The 18,605-nt window shown below is 53.3% G+C and overlaps 1 protein-coding gene across 1 annotated transcript; it reads right to left on the bottom strand.

Annotated features, from left to right (window-relative positions):
- Positions 1 to 6,674: 6,674 nt before the first annotated feature.
- LPAR2 (lysophosphatidic acid receptor 2) lies at positions 6,675 to 18,598 on the bottom strand (the record flags this gene model as incomplete). Its single annotated transcript, XM_082299473.1, has 2 exons — positions 6,675 to 6,973; positions 17,866 to 18,598. The coding sequence occupies 2 exons, from the start codon at positions 18,596 to 18,598 to the stop codon at positions 6,675 to 6,677; spliced, it is 1,032 nt and encodes a 343-aa protein (XP_082155599.1).
- Positions 18,599 to 18,605: the final 7 nt, after the last annotated feature.

Below are 18,605 nucleotides of genomic sequence, written 5' to 3'. Positions count from 1 at the left end.
CAGGAGGCCACGCCCCCCCTCGTGAGGGGACGGCCCTTTTCCCGCCATGGCGCTGGCCACGCCCACTGCCACAACAGGCCACGCCCCCCTCATGAGGGGACGGCCCTTTCCCTCCCCCGCGTTGGCCACGCCCAGTGACGTCATCACGCAACGTATCGCTCTAGCCACGCCCACCTCTCGTTGGCCACGCCCCCGCCGCTGGTTGGTCCCGATATTCTCCTTTTTCCACCCAAAAAGCGGCAAAAATCGGGAATTTTTTGCGTCCACAGCCCCGTTTTGGGTCAGTTTGAGGCTCAGGGGTTAAATCCTAACAAAGCAGAGCTTTGGTCCCAGTCTGGGGATAAAAACAGAGGGAAAAATGAAGGAATGAAAGGGAAAAATGAAGGAATGAAAGGGAAAAATGAAGGAATTGTAGCTTAAAAATTCCCAGTGGGAGCAATTCCAGGTTTCGAGGAAATGCTGAGCTCCACGTTCGGGTGTTTGGCCTTTTTTTAAGGAGGAAAACCTGGATAATTCCCACGGGAATAATCCAAAACTTGGCCAATTTCTTTGGGATTCGTCAGGACGGGGGAAGGGGGAGGAATTCCACAAGTCCTGGAATAAAATCCCGGAGAAATTCCCCCTTTCCCAGCTCCTCTGCGAGGGATAAAATTCCTGATATCGCTCAATTTCTCCTGCAGATCCTGGAATCTCGAGTTTGCCTGGAAAAGAAACCCGCGGAATCCAGGAAAATCCCGTTTTTCCCGAGGGAATTCCAGGATTTGGCCACCTCGAGCTGCTCTTTTTTCCAAGGTTTTTTCCCAGGTTTTATTCCCAGGAGTTTCTTGCCCCAAAAATTCCCTCTGGATCCAAAAATAAACCCCCTCCAAAGGCAGCAAATCCCAGATTTTTCCCCCCAGGGAAGCGATTTTCCTGTGCTTTTCCCTCATCCTGGGAATGCTGAGCTTGGGATCCCGCTGTGGAGAATCCAAAAATTCCCGTTTTCCTCCATTTTTTTGGGCTGGAATGATTTAAAAAAAAAAAATCCCATTCCCTCCCTCAGAGGGAAAAAAAAAGGGATCTGGATTTCAAAAATCCCAAGGAATTCCCAAAGCAGAGCCTGGAGCTCCCCCAGAGCAGAAATTCCCAGGAAAAGCCAGGAAATTCCATTTTTTCCTTGTTTCCAGGGAATTCCAGGCTGGGATGGGGTTGGATCAGGGGCCAGAGGGGAGGGGAAATCCCCTTTTCCCAAGGAATTCCGCAGCCAGGGGGGAAAACTCGCCCGGTTCCGCTCCAGAGATCCCTTGGAATTCCCAGAACTCGCCGGGAAGTTTTCCAGGATCAGCCGGAGAATGGGGAAAAACGGGGGGAAAAGAGGGAAAATTGGGCTTTTTCTCAGCATTCCCAAACCCTGGGGGATTCCAGGGAAAATCTTGCCCTCGGAATTCCCAAATCCTGGAATTCCTGTGCTTTTCCAGGGAAAATCCTGCCCTCAGAATTCCTGAATCCTGGAATTCCTGTGCTTTTCCAGCGAAAATCCTGCCCTCAGAATTCCCAAATCCTGGAATTCCTGAGCCTTTTCCAGGGAAAATCCTTGGGGGTTTCCTTCCTGTGCTTTTCCAGGGAAAATCCTGCCCTCAGAATTCCTGAATCCTGGAATTCCTGTGCTTTTCCAGGGAAAATCCTGCCCTCAGAATTCCCGAATCCTGGAATTCCTGTGCTTTTCCAGGGAAAATCCTGCCCTCAGAATTCCCGAATCCTGGAATTCCTGTGCTTTTCCAGGGAAAATCCTGCCCTCAGAATTCCCAAATCCTGCCCTCAGAATTCCCAAAGCCCCTGGGGGGATTCCTGAGCCTTTTCCAAGGAAAAACAGCTCCGGGTTCAAACCAGTCTTTAATTGGAATTCTGCTCCGAGTGTATCCCACAGAAACGCCGGACCTTGGGTTTTCCAGGGAAATTCCGATGCTGGAGCCCCCCAGGAGCTTGGGATGCTCCCAAATCCCTCAAAACCACCTCATCCTTGAGTTTTCCATGGAAATTCCGATGCTGGAGCCCCCCAGGAGTCCAGGACGCTCCCAAATCCCTCAAAACCACCTCGTCCTTGATCCACCAGGAGTTTTCCAGGGAAATTCCGATGCTGGAGACCCCCAGGAGCTTGGGATACTCCCAAATCCCTCAAAACCACCTCATCCTTGAGTTTTCCATGGAAATTCCGATGCTGGAGCCCCCCAGGAGTCCAGGACGCTCCCAAATCCCTCAAAACCACCTTGTCCTTGATCCACCAGGAGTTTTCCAGGGAAATTCCGATGCTGGAGACCCCCAGGAGCTTGGGATACTCCCAAATCCCACAAAATCATCTCGTCCTTGAGTTTTCCATGGAAATTTAAAGCCTGGAACCCCCCAGGAGCTTGGGATGCTCCCAAATCCCACAAAATTCCTTTGTCCTTGATCCACCAGGAGTTTTCCAGGGAAATTTGGATTCTTGAGCCCCTCCAGGAGCTCGGGACACTCCCAAATCCCTCAAAGCCACCTCATCCTTGACTTTTCCATGGAAATTCCAATGCTGGAGCTCCCCAGGAGTCCAGGACGCTCCCAAATCCCTCAAAACCACCTCATCCTTGACTTTTCCATGGAAATTTCCAGCCTGGAGCCCCCCAGGAGCTCAGACCACTCCCAAACCCCCCCAAAACCACCTCATCCTTGACTTTTCCATGGAAATTTCCAGCCTGAAGCCCCCCAGGAGCTCCGACCACTCCCAAATCCCCCAAAACCACCTCATCCTTGACTTTTCCATGGAAATTTCCAGCCTGAAGCCCCCCAGGAGTCCAGGACGCTCCCAAATCCCTCAAAACCACCTCATCCTTGACTTTTCCATGGAAATTTCCAGCCTGGAGCCCCCCAGGAGCTCAGACCACTCCCAAATCCTCCAAAACCACCTCATCCTTGACTTTTCCATGGAAATTTCAAGCCTGAAGCCCCCCAGGAGCTCAGACCACTCCCAAATCCCCCAAAACCACCTCATCCTTGACTTTTCCATGGAAATTTCCAGCCTGAAGCCCCCCAGGAGTCCAGGACGCTCCCAAATCCCTCAAAACCACCTCATCCTTGACTTTTCCATGGAAATTTCCAGCCTGAAGCCCCCCAGGAGTCCAGGACGCTCCCAAATCCCTCAAAACCACCTTGTCCTTGATCCACCAGGAGTTTTCCAGGGAAATTCCGATGCTGGAGACCCCCAGGAGCTTGGGATACTCCCAAATCCCACAAAATCATCTCGTCCTTGAGTTTTCCATGGAAATTTCCAGCCTGGAACCCCCAGGAGCTTGGGATGCTCCCAAATTTCACAAAATTCCTTTGTCCTTGATCCACCAGGAGTTTTCCAGGGAAATTTGGATTCTTGAGCCCCTCCAGGAGCTCGGGACACTCCCAAATCCCTCAAAACCACCTCATCCTTGACTTTTCCATGGAAACTCCCAGCCTGGAGCCCCCCAGGAGCTCCGACCACTCCCAAACCCCCCCAAAACCACCTCATCCTTGAGTTTTCCATGGAAATTTCAAGCCTGGAGCCCCCCAGGAGCTCCGACCACTCCCAAATCCCTCAAAACCACCTCATCCTTGAGTTTTCCATGGAAATTTCCAGCCTGAAGCCCCCCAGGAGTCCAGGACGCTCCCAAATCCCTCAAAACCACCTCATCCTTGACTTTTCCATGGAAATTTCAAGCCTGGAGCCCCCCAGGAGCTCAGACCACTCCCAAACCCCCCCAAAACCACCTCATCCTTGAGTTTTCCATGGAAATTTCCAGCCTGGAGCCCCCCAGGAGCTCAGACCACTCCCAAATCCCTCAAAACCACCTCATCCTTGACTTTTCCATGGAAACTCCCAGCCTGGAGCCCCCCAGGAGCTCAGACCACTCCCAAACCCCCCCAAAACCACCTCATCCTTGACTTTTCCATGGAAATTTCAAGCCTGAAGCCCCCCAGGAGTCCAGGACGCTCCCAAATCCCTCAAAACCACCTCATCCTTGACTTTTCCATGGAAATTCCCAGCCTGGAGCCCCCCAGGAGCTCCGACCACTCCCAAACCCCCCCAAAACCACCTCATCCTTGACTTTTCCATGGAAATTCCCAGCCTGAAGCCCCCCAGGAGTCCAGGACGCTCCCAAATCCCTCAAAACCACCTCATCCTTGAGTTTTCCATGGAAATTTCCAGCCTGGAGCCCCCCAGGAGCTCCAACCACTCCCAAACCCCCCCAAAACCACCTCATCCTTGAGTTTTCCATGGAAATTTCCAGCCTGGAGCCCCCCAGGAGCTCAGACCACTCCCAAACCCCCCAAAACCACCTCATCCTTGACTTTTCCATGGAAATTTCCAGCCTGGAGCCCCCCAGGAGCTCCGACCACTCCCAAATCCCCCAAAACCACCTCATCCTTGACTTTTCCATGGAAATTTCCAGCCTGGAGCCCCCCAGGAGCTCAGACCACTCCCAAACCCTCCCAAAACCACCTCATCCTTGAGTTTTCCATGGAAATTTCCAGCCTGAAGCCCCCCAGGAGTCCAGGACGCTCCCAAATCCCTCAAAACCACCTCATCCTTGAGTTTTCCATGGAAATTTCCAGCCTGGAGCCCCCCAGGAGCTCCGACCACTCCCAAACCCTCCCAAAACCACCTCATCCTTGAGTTTTCCATGGAAATTTCCAGCCTGAAGCCCCCCAGGAGTCCAGGACGCTCCCAAATCCCCCCCAAAACCACCTCATCCTTGAGTTTTCCATGGAAACTCCCAGCCTGGAGCCCCCCAGGAGCTCCGACCACTCCCAAACTCCCCCAAAACCACCTCATCCTTGACTTTTCCATGGAAATTTCCAGCCTGAAGCCCCCCAGGAGTCCAGGACGCTCCCAAATCCCTCAAAACCACCTCATCCTTGAGTTTTCCATGGAAATTTCCAGCCTGAAGCCCCCCAGGAGCTCCAACCACTCCCAAATCCCCCAAAACCACCTCATCCTTGACTTTTCCATGGAAACTCCCAGCCTGGAGCCCCCCCAGGAGCTCCGACCACTCCCAAATCCCTCAAAACCACCTCATCCTTGACTTTTCCATGGAAACTCCCAGCCTGGAGCCCCCCAGGAGCTCCGACCACTCCCAAACCCCCCAAAACCACCTCATCCTTGACTTTTCCATGGAAATTTCCAGCCTGAAGCCCCCCAGGAGTCCAGGACGCTCCCAAATCCCCCAAAACCACCTCATCCTTGAGTTTTCCATGGAAATTCCCAGCCTGAAGCCCCCCAGGAGCTCCGACCACTCCCAAACCCCCCCAAAACCACCTCATCCTTGAGTTTTCCATGGAAATTTCCAGCCTGAAGCCCCCCAGGAGTCCAGGACGCTCCCAAATCCCCCCCAAAACCACCTCATCCTTGAGTTTTCCATGGAAACTCCCAGCCTGGAGCCCCCCAGGAGCTCCAACCACTCCCAAATCCCCCAAAACCACCTCATCCTTGACTTTTCCATGGAAATTTCCAGCCTGAAGCCCCCCAGGAGTCCAGGACGCTCCCAAATCCCTCAAAACCACCTCATCCTTGACTTTTCCATGGAAATTCCCAGCCTGGAGCCCCCCAGGAGCTCAGACCACTCCCAAATCCCTCAAAACCACCTCATCCTTGACTTTTCCATGGAAACTCCCAGCCTGGAGCCCCCCAGGAGCTCCGACCACTCCCAAACCCCCCCAAAACCACCTCATCCTTGACTTTTCCATGGAAATTCCCAGCCTGAAGCCCCCCAGGAGTCCAGGACGCTCCCAAATCCCCCAAAACCACCTCATCCTTGACTTTTCCATGGAAATTCCCAGCCTGAAGCCCCCCAGGAGTCCAGGACGCTCCCAAATCCCCCAAAACCACCTCATCCTTGACTTTTCCATGGAAATTTCCAGCCTGGAGCCCCCCAGGAGCTCAGACCACTCCCAAATCCCCCAAAACCACCTCATCCTTGACTTTTCCATGGAAATTTCCAGCCTGGAGCCCCCCAGGAGCTCAGACCACTCCCAAACCCCCCAAAACCACCTCATCCTTGACTTTTCCATGGAAATTTCCAGCCTGGAGCCCCCCCAGGAGCTCAGACCACTCCCAAATCCCCCAAAACCACCTCATCCTTGACTTTTCCATGGAAATTCCCAGCCTGAAGCCCCCCAGGAGTCCAGGACGCTCCCAAATCCCTCAAAACCACCTCATCCTTGACTTTTCCATGGAAACTCCCAGCCTGGAGCCCCCCAGGAGCTCAGACCACTCCCAAACCCCCCAAAACCACCTCATCCTTGACTTTTCCATGGAAATTTCCAGCCTGGAGCCCCCCAGGAGCTCCGACCACTCCCAAACCCCCCCAAACCACCTCATCCTTGAGTTTTCCATGGAAACTCCCAGCCTGGAGCCCCCCAGGAGCTCCAACCACTCCCAAATCCCCCAAAACCACCTCATCCTTGACTTTTCCATGGAAATTTCCAGCCTGGAGCCCCCCAGGAGCTCCGACCACTCCCCAAACCCCCCCAAAACCACCTCACCCTTTGCTCCACGCCTCATTTCCCAGGAAAACTCCCCCCCCTCAGAGCCCCCTCAGCTCCTTCAAGCCACTCCCCCCAAAAACAAAACCCCCAAACAAAAAAAAACCCCCCCAAAACCCACCCCCCATCCAACCAATCCCAGCCAGGAATGCCTAAATGGAGGAATCCACGGTGAAGTGGCCGTTGCGGGAGGCCAGGCCCCGCTCGGCGGCGGCCTTGAGCGCCGTGGGCGCGTACGCGGGGCTCCGGAGGCACGGGAAGCACAGGATGCGGCGGAAGGCGCTGCGCATCTCGGTGTCGCGCCACGAGTACACGACGGCGTTGATCAGCGAGTTGACCTCGGCCAGCAGCAGCACGTACTTCTCCACGGCCAGCACGTCGCAGCTCTGGCAACCCAGCCCGTCCAGCAGCAGCACCACCTGGCCCGGCGTCCAGCAGATGACGAAGGCGCCTGGAAAAGCGGGGAAAAGAGGGGGGAAAAGTGGGAATTGGAGGGGTTGCGGTGGAATTTGTGGGGCTAACGAAGAAGCCGGCAGAGACGCGTTGGGTGCTTCCAACACGAAGAATTCCGTGGGATCCTCGTGGGGATCTTTGAGGGAAAAGAGATGGAAAAATATCCAGGAGATCCCAAAGGCAGCTGGAAAAGCGGGAAAAGAGGGGGAAAGTGGGAAAAGAGGGGGAAAGTGGGAAAAGAGGGGAAAAGTGGGAAAAGAGGGGGAAAGTGGGAAAAGAGGGGAAAAGTGGGAAAAGAGGGGAAAAAGTGGGAATTGGAGGCGTTGGGATGGAATTTGTGGGGCTAACGAAGAAGCCGGCAGAGTCGCGTTGGGTGCTTCCAACCCAAAGAATTCCGTGGGATCCTCGTGGGGATCTTTGAGGGAAAAGAGATGGAAAAATATCCAGGAGATCCCAAAGGCAGCTGGAAAAGCGGGAAAAGAGGGGGAAAGTGGGAAAAGAGGGGGAAAGTGGGAAAAGAGGGGAAAAGTGGGAAAAGAGGGGGAAAGTGGGAAAAGAGGGGAAAAGTGGGAAAAGAGGGGAAAAAGTGGGAATTGGAGGGGTTGCGGTGGAATTTGTGGGGCTAACGAAGAAGCCGGCAGAGTCGCGTTGGGTGCTTCCAACCCAAAGAATTCCATGGGATCCTCGTGGGGATCTTTGAGGGAAAAGAGGTGGAAAAACATCCAGGAGATCCCGAAGGCAGCTGGAAAAGCGGGAGAAGAGGGGAAAAGTGGGAATTGGAGGCGTTGGGATGGAATTTGTGGGCGTAAGGAAGAAGCCGGCAGTGATGTTCCATCCCAAAGAATGCCATGGGATCCCTGTGGGGATCTTTGAGGGAAAAGAGATGGAAAAACATCCAGGAGATCCCAAAGGCAGCTGGAAAAGCGGGAAAAGAGGGGGAAAGTGGGAAAAGAGGGGAAAAGTGGGAAAAGAGGGGGAAAGTGGGAATTGGAGGGGTTGCGGTGGAATTTGTGGGGCTAACGAAGAAGCCGGCAGAGACGCCTTGGGTGCTTCCAACCCAAAGAATTCCATGGGATCCTCGTGGGGATCTTTGAGGGAAAAGAGGTGGAAAAACATCCAGGAGATCCCAAAGGCAGCTGGAAAAGCGGGAGAAGAGGGGGAAAGTGGGAAAAGAGGGGGAAAGTGGGAAAAGAGGGGGAAAGTGGGAATTGGAGGGGTTGCGGTGGAATTTGTGGGGCTAACAAAGAAGCCGGCAGAGTCGCGTTGGGTGCTTCCAACACGAAGAATTCCGTGGAATCCCCAGGATGAGTCTTTGAGGGAAAAGAGGTGGAAAAACATCCAGGAGATCCCAAAGGCAGCTGGAAAGGCGGGAAAAGAGGGGAAAAGTGGGAATTGGAGGGGTTGGAGCGGAATTTGTGGGACTGATGAAGAAGCCGGCAGAGACGCGTTGGGTGCTTCCAACCCAAAGAATTCCATGGGATCCTCGTGGGGATCTTTGAGGGAAAAGAGGTGGAAAAACATCCAGGAGATCCCGAAGGCAGCTGGAAAAGCGGGAGAAGAGGGGAAAAGTGGGAATTGGAGGGGTTGGGATGGAATTTGTGGGGCTAACGAAGAAGCCGGCAGTGATGTTCCAACCCAAAGAATTCCATGGGATCCCCGCGGTGAGTCTTTGAGGGAAAAGAGGTGGAAAAACATCCAGGAGATCCCAAAGGCAGCTGGAAAGGCGGGAAAAGAGGGGGAAAGTGGGAAAAGAGGGGGAAAGTGGGAAAAGAGGGGGAAAGTGGGAAAAGAGGGGGAAAGTGGGAATTGGAGGGGTTGCGGTGGAATTTGTGGGGCTAACGAAGAAGCCGGCAGAGTCGCGTTGGGTGCTTCCAACACGAAGAATTCCGTGGGATCCTCGTGGGGATCTTTGAGGGAAAAGAGATGGAAAAAACATCCAGGAGATCCCAAAGGCAGCTGGAAAAGCGGGAAAAGAGGGGAAAAGTGGGAATTGGAGGGGTTGCGGTGGAATTTGTGGGGCTAACGAAGAAGCCGGCAGCGATGTTCCAACCCAAAGAATTCCATGGGATCCCCGCGGTGAGTCTTTGAGGGAAAAGAGGTGGAAAAACATCCAGGAGATCCCAAAGGCAGCTGGAAAGGCGGGAAAAGAGGGGAAAATGTGGGAATTGGAGGCGTTGCGGTGGAATTTGTGGGGCTAACGAAGAAGCCGGCAGAGACGCGTTGGGTGCTTCCAACACGAAGAATTCCGTGGGATCCTCGTGGGGATCTTTGAGGGAAAAGAGATGGAAAAATATCCAGGAGATCCCAAAGGCAGCTGGAAAAGCGGGAAAAGAGGGGGAAAGTGGGAAAAGAGGGGAAAAGTGGGAAAAGAGGGGAAAAGTGGGAAAAGAGGGGGAAAGTGGGAATTGGAGGGGTTGCGGTGGAATTTGTGGGGCTAACGAAGAAGCCGGCAGAGTCGCGTTGGGTGCTTCCAACACGAAGAATTCCGTGGGATCCTCGTGGGGATCTTTGAGGGAAAAGAGATGGAAAAAACATCCAGGAGATCCCAAAGGCAGCTGGAAAAGCGGGAAAAGAGGGGAAAAGTGGGAATTGGAGGGGTTGCGGTGGAATTTGTGGGGCTAACGAAGAAGCCGGCAGCGATGTTCCAACCCAAAGAATTCCATGGGATCCCCGGGGTGAGTCTTTGACGGAAAAGAGGTGGAAAAACATCCAGGAGATCCCAAAGGCAGCTGGAAAGGCGGGAAAAGAGGGGAAAAGTGGGAATTGGAGGGGTTGGAGCGGAATTTGTGGGACTGATGAAGAAGCTGGCAGAGACGCGTTGGGTGCTTCCAACACGAAGAATTCCGTGGGATCCTCGTGGGGATCTTTGAGGGAAAAGAGGTGGAAAAACATCCAGGAGATCCCGAAGGCAGCTGGAAAAGCGGGAAAAGAGGGGAAAAGTGGGAAAAGAGGGGAAAAGTGGGAAAAGAGGGGGAAAGTGGGAATTGGAGGCGTTGGGATGGAATTTGTGGGGCTAACGAAGAAGCCGGCAGAGACGCGTTGGGTGCTTCCAACACAAAGAATTCCGTGGAATCCCCAGGATGAGTCTTTGAGGGAAAAGAGGTGGAAAAACATCCAGGAGATCCCGAAGGCAGCTGGAAAGGCGGGAAAAGAGGGGAAATGTGGGAATTGGAGGGGTTGGAGCGGAATTTGTGGGGCTAACGAAGAAGCCGGCAGCGATGTTCCAACCCAAAGAATTCCATGGGATCCCCGGGGTGAGTCTTTGAGGGAAAAGAGGTGGAAAAACATCCAGGAGATCCCAAAGGCAGCTGGAAAGGCAGGAAAAGAGGGGAAAAGTGGGAATTGGAGGCGTTGGGATGGAATTTGTGGGACTGACGAAGAAGCCGGCAGAGACGCGTTGGGTGCTTCCAACCCAAAGAATTCCGTGGGATCCTCGTGGGGATCTTTGAGGGAAAAGAGATGGAAAAACATCCAGGAGATCCCAAAGGCAGCTGGAAAGGCGGGAAAAGAGGGGGAAAGTGGGAATTGGAGGCGTTGGGATGGAATTTGTGGGCGTAAGGAAGAAACCGGCAGTGATGTTCCATCCCAAAGAATGCCATGGGATCCCTGTGGGGATCTTTGAGGGAAAAGAGATGGAAAAACATCCAGGAGATCCCGAAGGCAGCTGGAAAAGCGGGAAAAGAGGGAAAAAGTGGGAATTGGAGGCGTTGGGATGGAATTTGTGGGCGTAAGGAAGAAACCGGCAGTGATGTTCCATCCCAAAGAATGCCATGGGATCCCTGTGGGGATCTTTGAGGGAAAAGAGACGGAAAAAACATCCAGGAGATCCCGAAGGCAGCTGGAAAAGAGGGAAAAGAGGGGAAAAGTGGGAATTGGAGGGGTTGGAGCGGAATTTGTGGGACTAACGAAGAAGCCGGCAGAGTCGCGTTGGGTGCTTCCAACCCAAAGAATTCCATGGGATCCTCGTGGGGATCTTTGAGGGAAAAGAGATGGAAAAACATCCAGGAGATCCCGAAGGCAGCTGGAAAGGCGGGAAAAGAGGGGAAAAGTGGGAATTGGAGGGGTTGCGGTGGAACTTGTGGGGCTAACGAAGAAGCCGGCAGCGATGTTCCAACCCAAAGAATTCCATGGGATCCCCGCGGTGAGTCTTTGAGGGAAAAGAGGTGGAAAAACATCCAGGAGATCCCGAAGGCAGCTGGAAAGGCGGGAGAAGAGGGGGAAAGTGGGAATTGGAGGCGTTGCGGTGGAATTTGTGGGGCTAACGAAGAAGCCGGCAGCGATGTTCCAACCCAAAGAATTCCATGGGATCCCCGGGGTGAGTCTTTGAGGGAAAAGAGGTGGAAAAACATCCAGGAGATCCCAAAGGCAGCTGGAAAGGCAGGAAAAGAGGGGGAAAGTGGGAATTGGAGGCGTTGGGATGGAATTTGTGGGACTAACGAAGAAGCCGGCAGAGACGCGATGGGTGCTTCCAACCCAAAGAATTCCATGGGATCCTCGTGGGAATCTTTGAGGGAAAAGAGATGGAAAAAACATCCAGGAGATCCCAAAGGCAGCTGGAAAAGCGGGAAAAGAGGGGAAAACTGGGAATTGGAGGGGTTGCGGTGGAATTTGTGGGGCTAACGAAGAAGCCGACAGCGATGTTCCAACCCAAAGAATTCCATGGGATCCCCGCGGTGAGTCTTTGAGGGAAAAGAGGTGGAAAAACATCCAGGAGATCCCAAAGGCAGCTGGAAAGGCGGGAAAAGAGGGGAAAAGTGGGAATTGGAGGGGTTGGAGCGGAATTTGTGGGGCTAACGAAGAAGCCGGCAGAGACGCGTTGGGTGCTTCCAACACGAAGAATTCCGTGGGATCCTCGTGGGGATCTTTGAGGGAAAAGAGATGGAAAAACATCCAGGAGATCCCGAAGGCAGCTGGAAAAGCGGGAGAAGAGGGGAAAAGTGGGAAAAGAGGGGGAAAGTGGGAAAAGAGGGGAAAAGTGGGAAAAGAGGGGGAAAGTGGGAATTGGAGGGGTTGCGGTGGAATTTGTGGGGCTAACGAAGAAGCCGGCAGAGTCGCGTTGGGTGCTTCCAACACGAAGAATTCCATGGGATCCTCGTGGGGATCTTTGAGGGAAAAGAGATGGAAAAAACATCCAGGAGATCCCAAAGGCAGCTGGAAAAGCGGGAAAAGAGGGGAAAGTGGGAATTGGAGGCGTTGGGATGGAATTTGTGGGACTGACGAAGAAGCCGGCAGAGACGCGTTGGGTGCTTCCAACCCAAAGAATTCCATGGGATCCTCGTGGGGATCTTTGAGGGAAAAGAGATGGAAAAACATCCAGGAGATGCCAAAGGCAGCTGGAAAAGCGGGAAAAGAGGGCGAAAGTGGGAAAAGAGGGAAAAAGTGGGAATTGGAGGGGTTGCGGTGGAATTTGTGGGGCTAACGAAGAAGCCGGCAGAGACGCGTTGGGTGCTTCCAACACGAAGAATTCCATGGGATCCTCGTGGGGATCTTTGAGGGAAAAGAGGTGGAAAAACATCCAGGAGATGCCAAAGGCAGCTGGAAGAGCGGGAAAAGAGGGAAAAAGTGGGAATTGGAGGCGTTGGAGCGAAATTTGTGGGACTGACAGGAATGGGATTGAAGGTCTTGTGTAACCCAAAGAATTCCATGGGATCATGGGGGTGGATCTTGGGAAAAGAAGGAAATGAGGGAAAAGAGGGAGAAAAGAGGAAAAAGAGGAGGGAAAAGGGAAAAAGGAGGGAAATGTGGGAAAAGAGGGGAAAAGAGGGGAAAAGAGGGCGAAAGGGGGGAAAAGGGGGAAAAAGAGGTGGAAAAAAAGGGAAAAAAGGGAAAGGGGGAAGGGAAAAAGAGAGGTAAAGAGGGAAAAGAGGGGAAAAAAGAGGGAAAAAGAGGGAAAAAGAGGGGGGAAAGAGGGAAAAAGGAGGGGAAAAGAGGGAAAAAAGAGGGGAAAGAGGGAAAAAAGAGGGGAAAGGGGAAAAAAAGGGGAAGGGGGAAAAGGGGAAAAAAGAGGGAAAAAGGAGGGGAAAAAGAGGGGAAAAAGATGGGGAAAGAGGGGAAAAGGAGGGAAAATGGAAAAATAGAGCAGGAAAAGAGGGGAAAAAGAGGAAAAAAGAGGGAAAAGAGGAAAAAAGAGGGGAAAGAGTGGGGAAAATGGGGAAAAAGAGGGAAAAAAGGGGAAAAAGAGGGAAAAGCCCCATTGGAGCAGAATTCCGGGACGGCCTCAACTCAGGGAATGGGATTTGGGCCCCTCCCCCCCTCCAGCTGCCACCCCACCCCCAAGCCAATTAATTAACCCCGCTAATTACCCCTCTAATGACCCACCCACTTAATCAACCCCGAATTAAGCACCCACCAAGACTGATGGTGACCAACCCAATTAATTAACTCTAATTAACCCCTCTAAAGACCCGCCGAGGATGATGGTGAGCAACCTGCTTAATTAACCCTGCTAATTACCCCTCTAATGACCCACCCTCTTAATTATCCCTAAATTACCACCCAACGAACTACCCACCGAGGATGATGACCAACCTGCTTAATTGCCCTAATTACCCCCTCTAATGACCCACCCAACCCAATTAACGCCTAATTAACTACCTACTGAGGATGATGGTGACCAGCCCACTTAATTAACACCTCTAATGTCCCACTCGACCCAATTAACCCCTAATTAACCCTAAATTACTCCCTAATGAACCACCCACCCGAGGTGATGGTGACCAACTCCTCTAACAAGCCACCCAACTCAATTAAGCCCTAATTAAGCCCTAATTACCCCTAATTAACTGCCCACCCAGGATGATGGTGACCGTCTTGACCAGCCCCAGCATGGTGGTGTGGTGGCGCGGGTGGGTGCCCGTGTGATGACCCCTAATGACCCCTAATTACCCCTAATTAACCACCCACCCAAGATAATGGTGACCAACCTCTCTAACAACCCACACAACCCAATTAACCCGTAATTAACCCTAGTGACCCCTAATTAACCACCCACCCAAGATGATGGTGACCAACCCACTTAATGACCCCATCTAACAACCCACCCAACCCAATTAACCCCTAATTACCCCTAATTAACTGCCCACCCAGGATGATGGTGACCGTCTTGAGCAGCCCCACCATGGTGTGGCAGTGGCGGGGGTGGGCGCCCGTGTAATGACCCCTAATGACCCCTAATGACCCCTAATTAACCACCCACCCAAGATAATGGTGACCAATCCCTCTAACAACCCACCTGACCCAATTAACCCCTAATTAACCCCTAATTACCCCTAATTACACCCACCCAGGATGATGGTGACCGTCTTGACCAGCCCCACCATGGTGTGGCGGTGGCATGGGTGGGCGCCCATGTAATGACCCCTAATGACCCCTAATTAACCACCCACCCAGGACGATGGTGACCAACCCACTTAATGACCCCATCTAACAACCCACCCAACCCAATTAACCCCTAATTAACCATAATGACCCCTAATTAACCACCCACCCAGGATGATGGTGACCGTCTTGACCAGCCCCACCATGGTGTCGTGGGTGGGTGCCTGTGTAATGACCCCTAATTAACCCTAATTAACCACCCACCCAAGATTATGGTGACCAATCCCTCTAACAACCCACCTGACCCAATTAACCCCTAATTAACCCTAATTACACCCACCCAGGATGATGGTGACCGTCTTGACCAGCCCCACCATGGTGTCGCGGTGCCGCGGGTGGGGGCCCGTGTAATGACCACTAATTACCTTAATGACCCCTAATTACACCCACCCAAGATGATGGTGACCGACTTGACCAGCCCCACCATGGTTTGGCAGTGGCGCGGGTGGGCGCCCGTGTAATGACCCCTAATGACCCCTAATTAACCACCCACCCAAGATGATGGTGACCAACCCACTTAATGACCCCATCTAACAACCCACCCAACCCAATTAACCCCTAATAACCCCTAATTACACCCACCCAGGATGATGGTGACCGTCTTGAGCAGCCCCACCATGGTGTGGCAGTGGCATGGGTGGGCACCCATGTAATGACCCCTAGTGACCCCTAATTAACCCTAATTAACCACCCACCCAAGATAATGGTGACCAATCCCTCTAACAACCCACCTGACCCAATTAACCCCTAATTAAGCCCTAATAACCCCTAATTACACCCACCCAGGATGATGGTGACCGTCTTGACCAGCCCCACCATGGTGTGGCAGTGGCGCAGGTGGGAGCCCGTGTAATGACCCCTAATGACCCCTAATGACCCCTAATTACCCCTAATTTACCACCCACCCAAGATAATGGTGACCAACCCCATCTAACAACCCACCCAACCCAATTAACCCCTAATTAACCATAATGACCCCTAATTACACCCACCCAGGATGGTGGTGACCGTCTTGAGCAGCCCCACCATGGTGTCGTGGGTGGGCGCCCGTGTAATGACCCCTAATTACCCCTAATTAACTACCCACCCAAGATAATGGTGACCAACCCCATCTAACAACCCACCCGACCCAATTAACCCCTAATTAACCATAATGACCCCTAATTACACCCACCCAGGATGGTGGTGACCGTCTTGACCAGCCCCACCATGGTGTCGTGGGTGGGTGCCTGTGTAATGACCCCTAATTAACCCTAATTAACCACCCACCCAAGATTATGGTGACCAATCCCTCTAACAACCCACCTGACCCAATTAACCACTAATTAACCCCTAATAACCCCTAATTACACCCACCCAGGATGATGGTGACCGTCTTGACCAGCCCCACCATGGTGTGGCGGTGGCATGGGTGGGCGCCCTTGTAATGACCCCTAATGACCCCTAATTAACCACCCACCCAGGACGATGGTGACCAACCCACTTAATGACCCCATCTAACAACCCACCCAACCCAATTAACCCCTAATGAACCACCCACCCAAGATGATGGTGACCAACCCACTTAATGACCCCTAATGACCCCTAATGACCCCTAATGACACCCACCCAGGATGATGGGGACCGTCTTGACCAGCCCCACCATGGTTTGGCGGTGGCGCAGGTGGGCACCCGTGTAATGACCCACTTAATGACCCCTAATTACCCCTAATTACACCCACCCAAGATAATGGTGACCGTCTTGACCAGCCCCACCATGGTGTCGCGGTGGCACGGGTGGGCGCCCTTGCAATGACCCCTAATGACCCCTAATTAACCACCCACCTGGGATGATGGTGACCAACCCACTTAATGACCCCTAATGACCCCTAATTAACCACCCACCTGGGATGATGGTGACCAACCCACTTAATGACCCCTAATGACCCCTAATGAACCACCCACCCAAGATGATGGTGACCAACCCACTTAATGACTCCTAATGACCCCTCATGAACCACCCACCCAAGATGATGATGACCAACCCACTTAATGACCTCTAATGACCCCTAATGAACCACCCACCCAAGATGATGGTGACCGTCTCGACCAGTCCCACCATGGTGTCATGATGCCATGGGTGGGCACCCGTGTAATGACCCCTAATGACCCCTAATGAACCACCCACCCAAGATGATGGTGACCAACCCACTTAATGACCCCTAATGACCCCTAATGAACCACCCACCCAAGATGATGGTGACCAACCCACTTAATGACCCCTAATGACCCCTAATGAACCACCCACCCAAGATGATGGTGACCAACCCACTTAATGACCCCTAATGACCCCTAATGAACCACCCACCCAAGATGATGGTGACCAACCCACTTAATGACCCCTAATGACCCCTAATGAACCACCCACCCAAGATGATGGTGACCAACCCACTTAATGACCCCTAATGACCCCTAATGAACCACCCACCCAAGATGATGATGACCAACCCACTTAATGACCCCTAATGACCCCTAATGAACCACCCACCCAAGATGATGGTGACCAACCCACTTAATGACCCCTAATGACCCCTAATGAACCACCCACCCAAGATGATGGTGACCAACCCACTTAATGACCCCTAATGACCCCTAATGACACCCACCCAGGATGATGATGACCAACCCACTTAATGACTCCTAATGACCCCTAATGACACCCACCCAAGATGATGGTGACCAACCCACTTAATGACCCCTAATGACCCCTAATGAACCACCCACCCAAGATGATGGTGACCGTCTTGACCAGTCCCACCATGGTGTCATGATGCCATGGGTGGGCACCCGTGTAATGACCCCTAATGACCCCTAATGAACCACCCACCCAAGATGATGGTGACCAACCCACTTAATGACCCCTAATGACCCCTAATGAACCACCCACCCAAGATGATGGTGACCAACCCACTTAATGACCCCTCATGACCCCTAATGAACCACCCACCCAAGATGATGGTGACCAACCCACTTAATGACCCCTAATGACCCCTAATGAACCACCCACCCAAGATGATGGTGACCAACCCACTTAATGACCCCTAATGATCCCTAATGACACCCACCCAAGATGATGGTGACCAACCCACTTAATGACCCCTAATGACCCCTAATGAACCACCCACCCAAGATGATGGTGACCAACCCACTTAATGACCCCTAATGACCCCTAATGAACCACCCACCCAAGATGATGGTGACCAACCCACTTAATGACCCCTAATGACCCCTAATGAACCACCCACCCAAGATAATGATGACCAACCCACTTAATGACCCCTAATGACCCCTAATGACCCCTAATTACACCCACCCAGGATGATGGGGACCGTCTTGACCAGTCCCACCATGGTGTCGTGGTGCCACGGGTGGGCACCCATGTAATGACCCCTAATGACCCCTAATGAACCACCCACCCAAGATGATGATGACCAACCCACTTAATGACCCCTAATGACCCCTAATGACACCCACCCAAGATAATGGTGACCGTCTTGACCAGTCCCACCATGGTGTCGCGGTGCCGCGGGTGGGCGCCCGTGTGCCGCGCCACGCGCGCCATCTTCCTGCGCACGTAGACGAAGATGTGGCCGTAGACCAGCACCATGACCACGAAGACCAGCAGGTTGGACACGGCCCAGAAGGTCAGGTAGCTGCGGCTGTAGAGCGGCGCCATCTTGGAGCAGCTCTCCAGCGAGCACAGGCAGTGCCAGCCGTAGGACGGGATCAGCCCCAGCAGCAGCGCCGTGGCCCAGATGAAGAAGATCAAGCCCACCACGCGCTGCGCCGACATCTCGCTGTGCAGCTGCATGGTCAGCACCGTCCGGTGCCTCTCCACGGCGATGGCCAGCAGGTTGACCACCGACGCCGTCAAGCTGGTGTCCAGCAAGCTCTGGCGGATGAACCAAGTCTTGAGCGACAGCTGGGCCGTGCGCGGGCCCGTGTGGAACATGAGGAACATGTAGGCCACGCCCGCGAAGAGGTCGGCGGCCGCCAGGTTGGCCAGCAGGTAGTAGATGGGGTAGTGGAAGCGGCGGTTGGCGGCGATGGCGGCGATGACCAGCAGGTTGGTGAGCAGCACCACGGCGCTGACCGCTAGCCCCAGGGCCACCACCAGCACGTCCTTGGGCCGCCAGTGCGCGCTGAGCTCCTTGCGGCTGTTGTTGTAGAAGAAGCCGACGGTCTCGTTGTAGAAGCAGTGCCTCATGGCGGGG

This window comes from Coloeus monedula (assembly GCF_965178545.1).
Source record: "Coloeus monedula genome assembly, chromosome: 31".
NCBI lineage: Eukaryota > Metazoa > Chordata > Aves > Passeriformes > Corvidae > Coloeus > Coloeus monedula.
The sequence above is the reverse complement of the archived record's forward strand: the minus strand, read 5'-3'. Positions and strand labels throughout refer to the sequence as shown.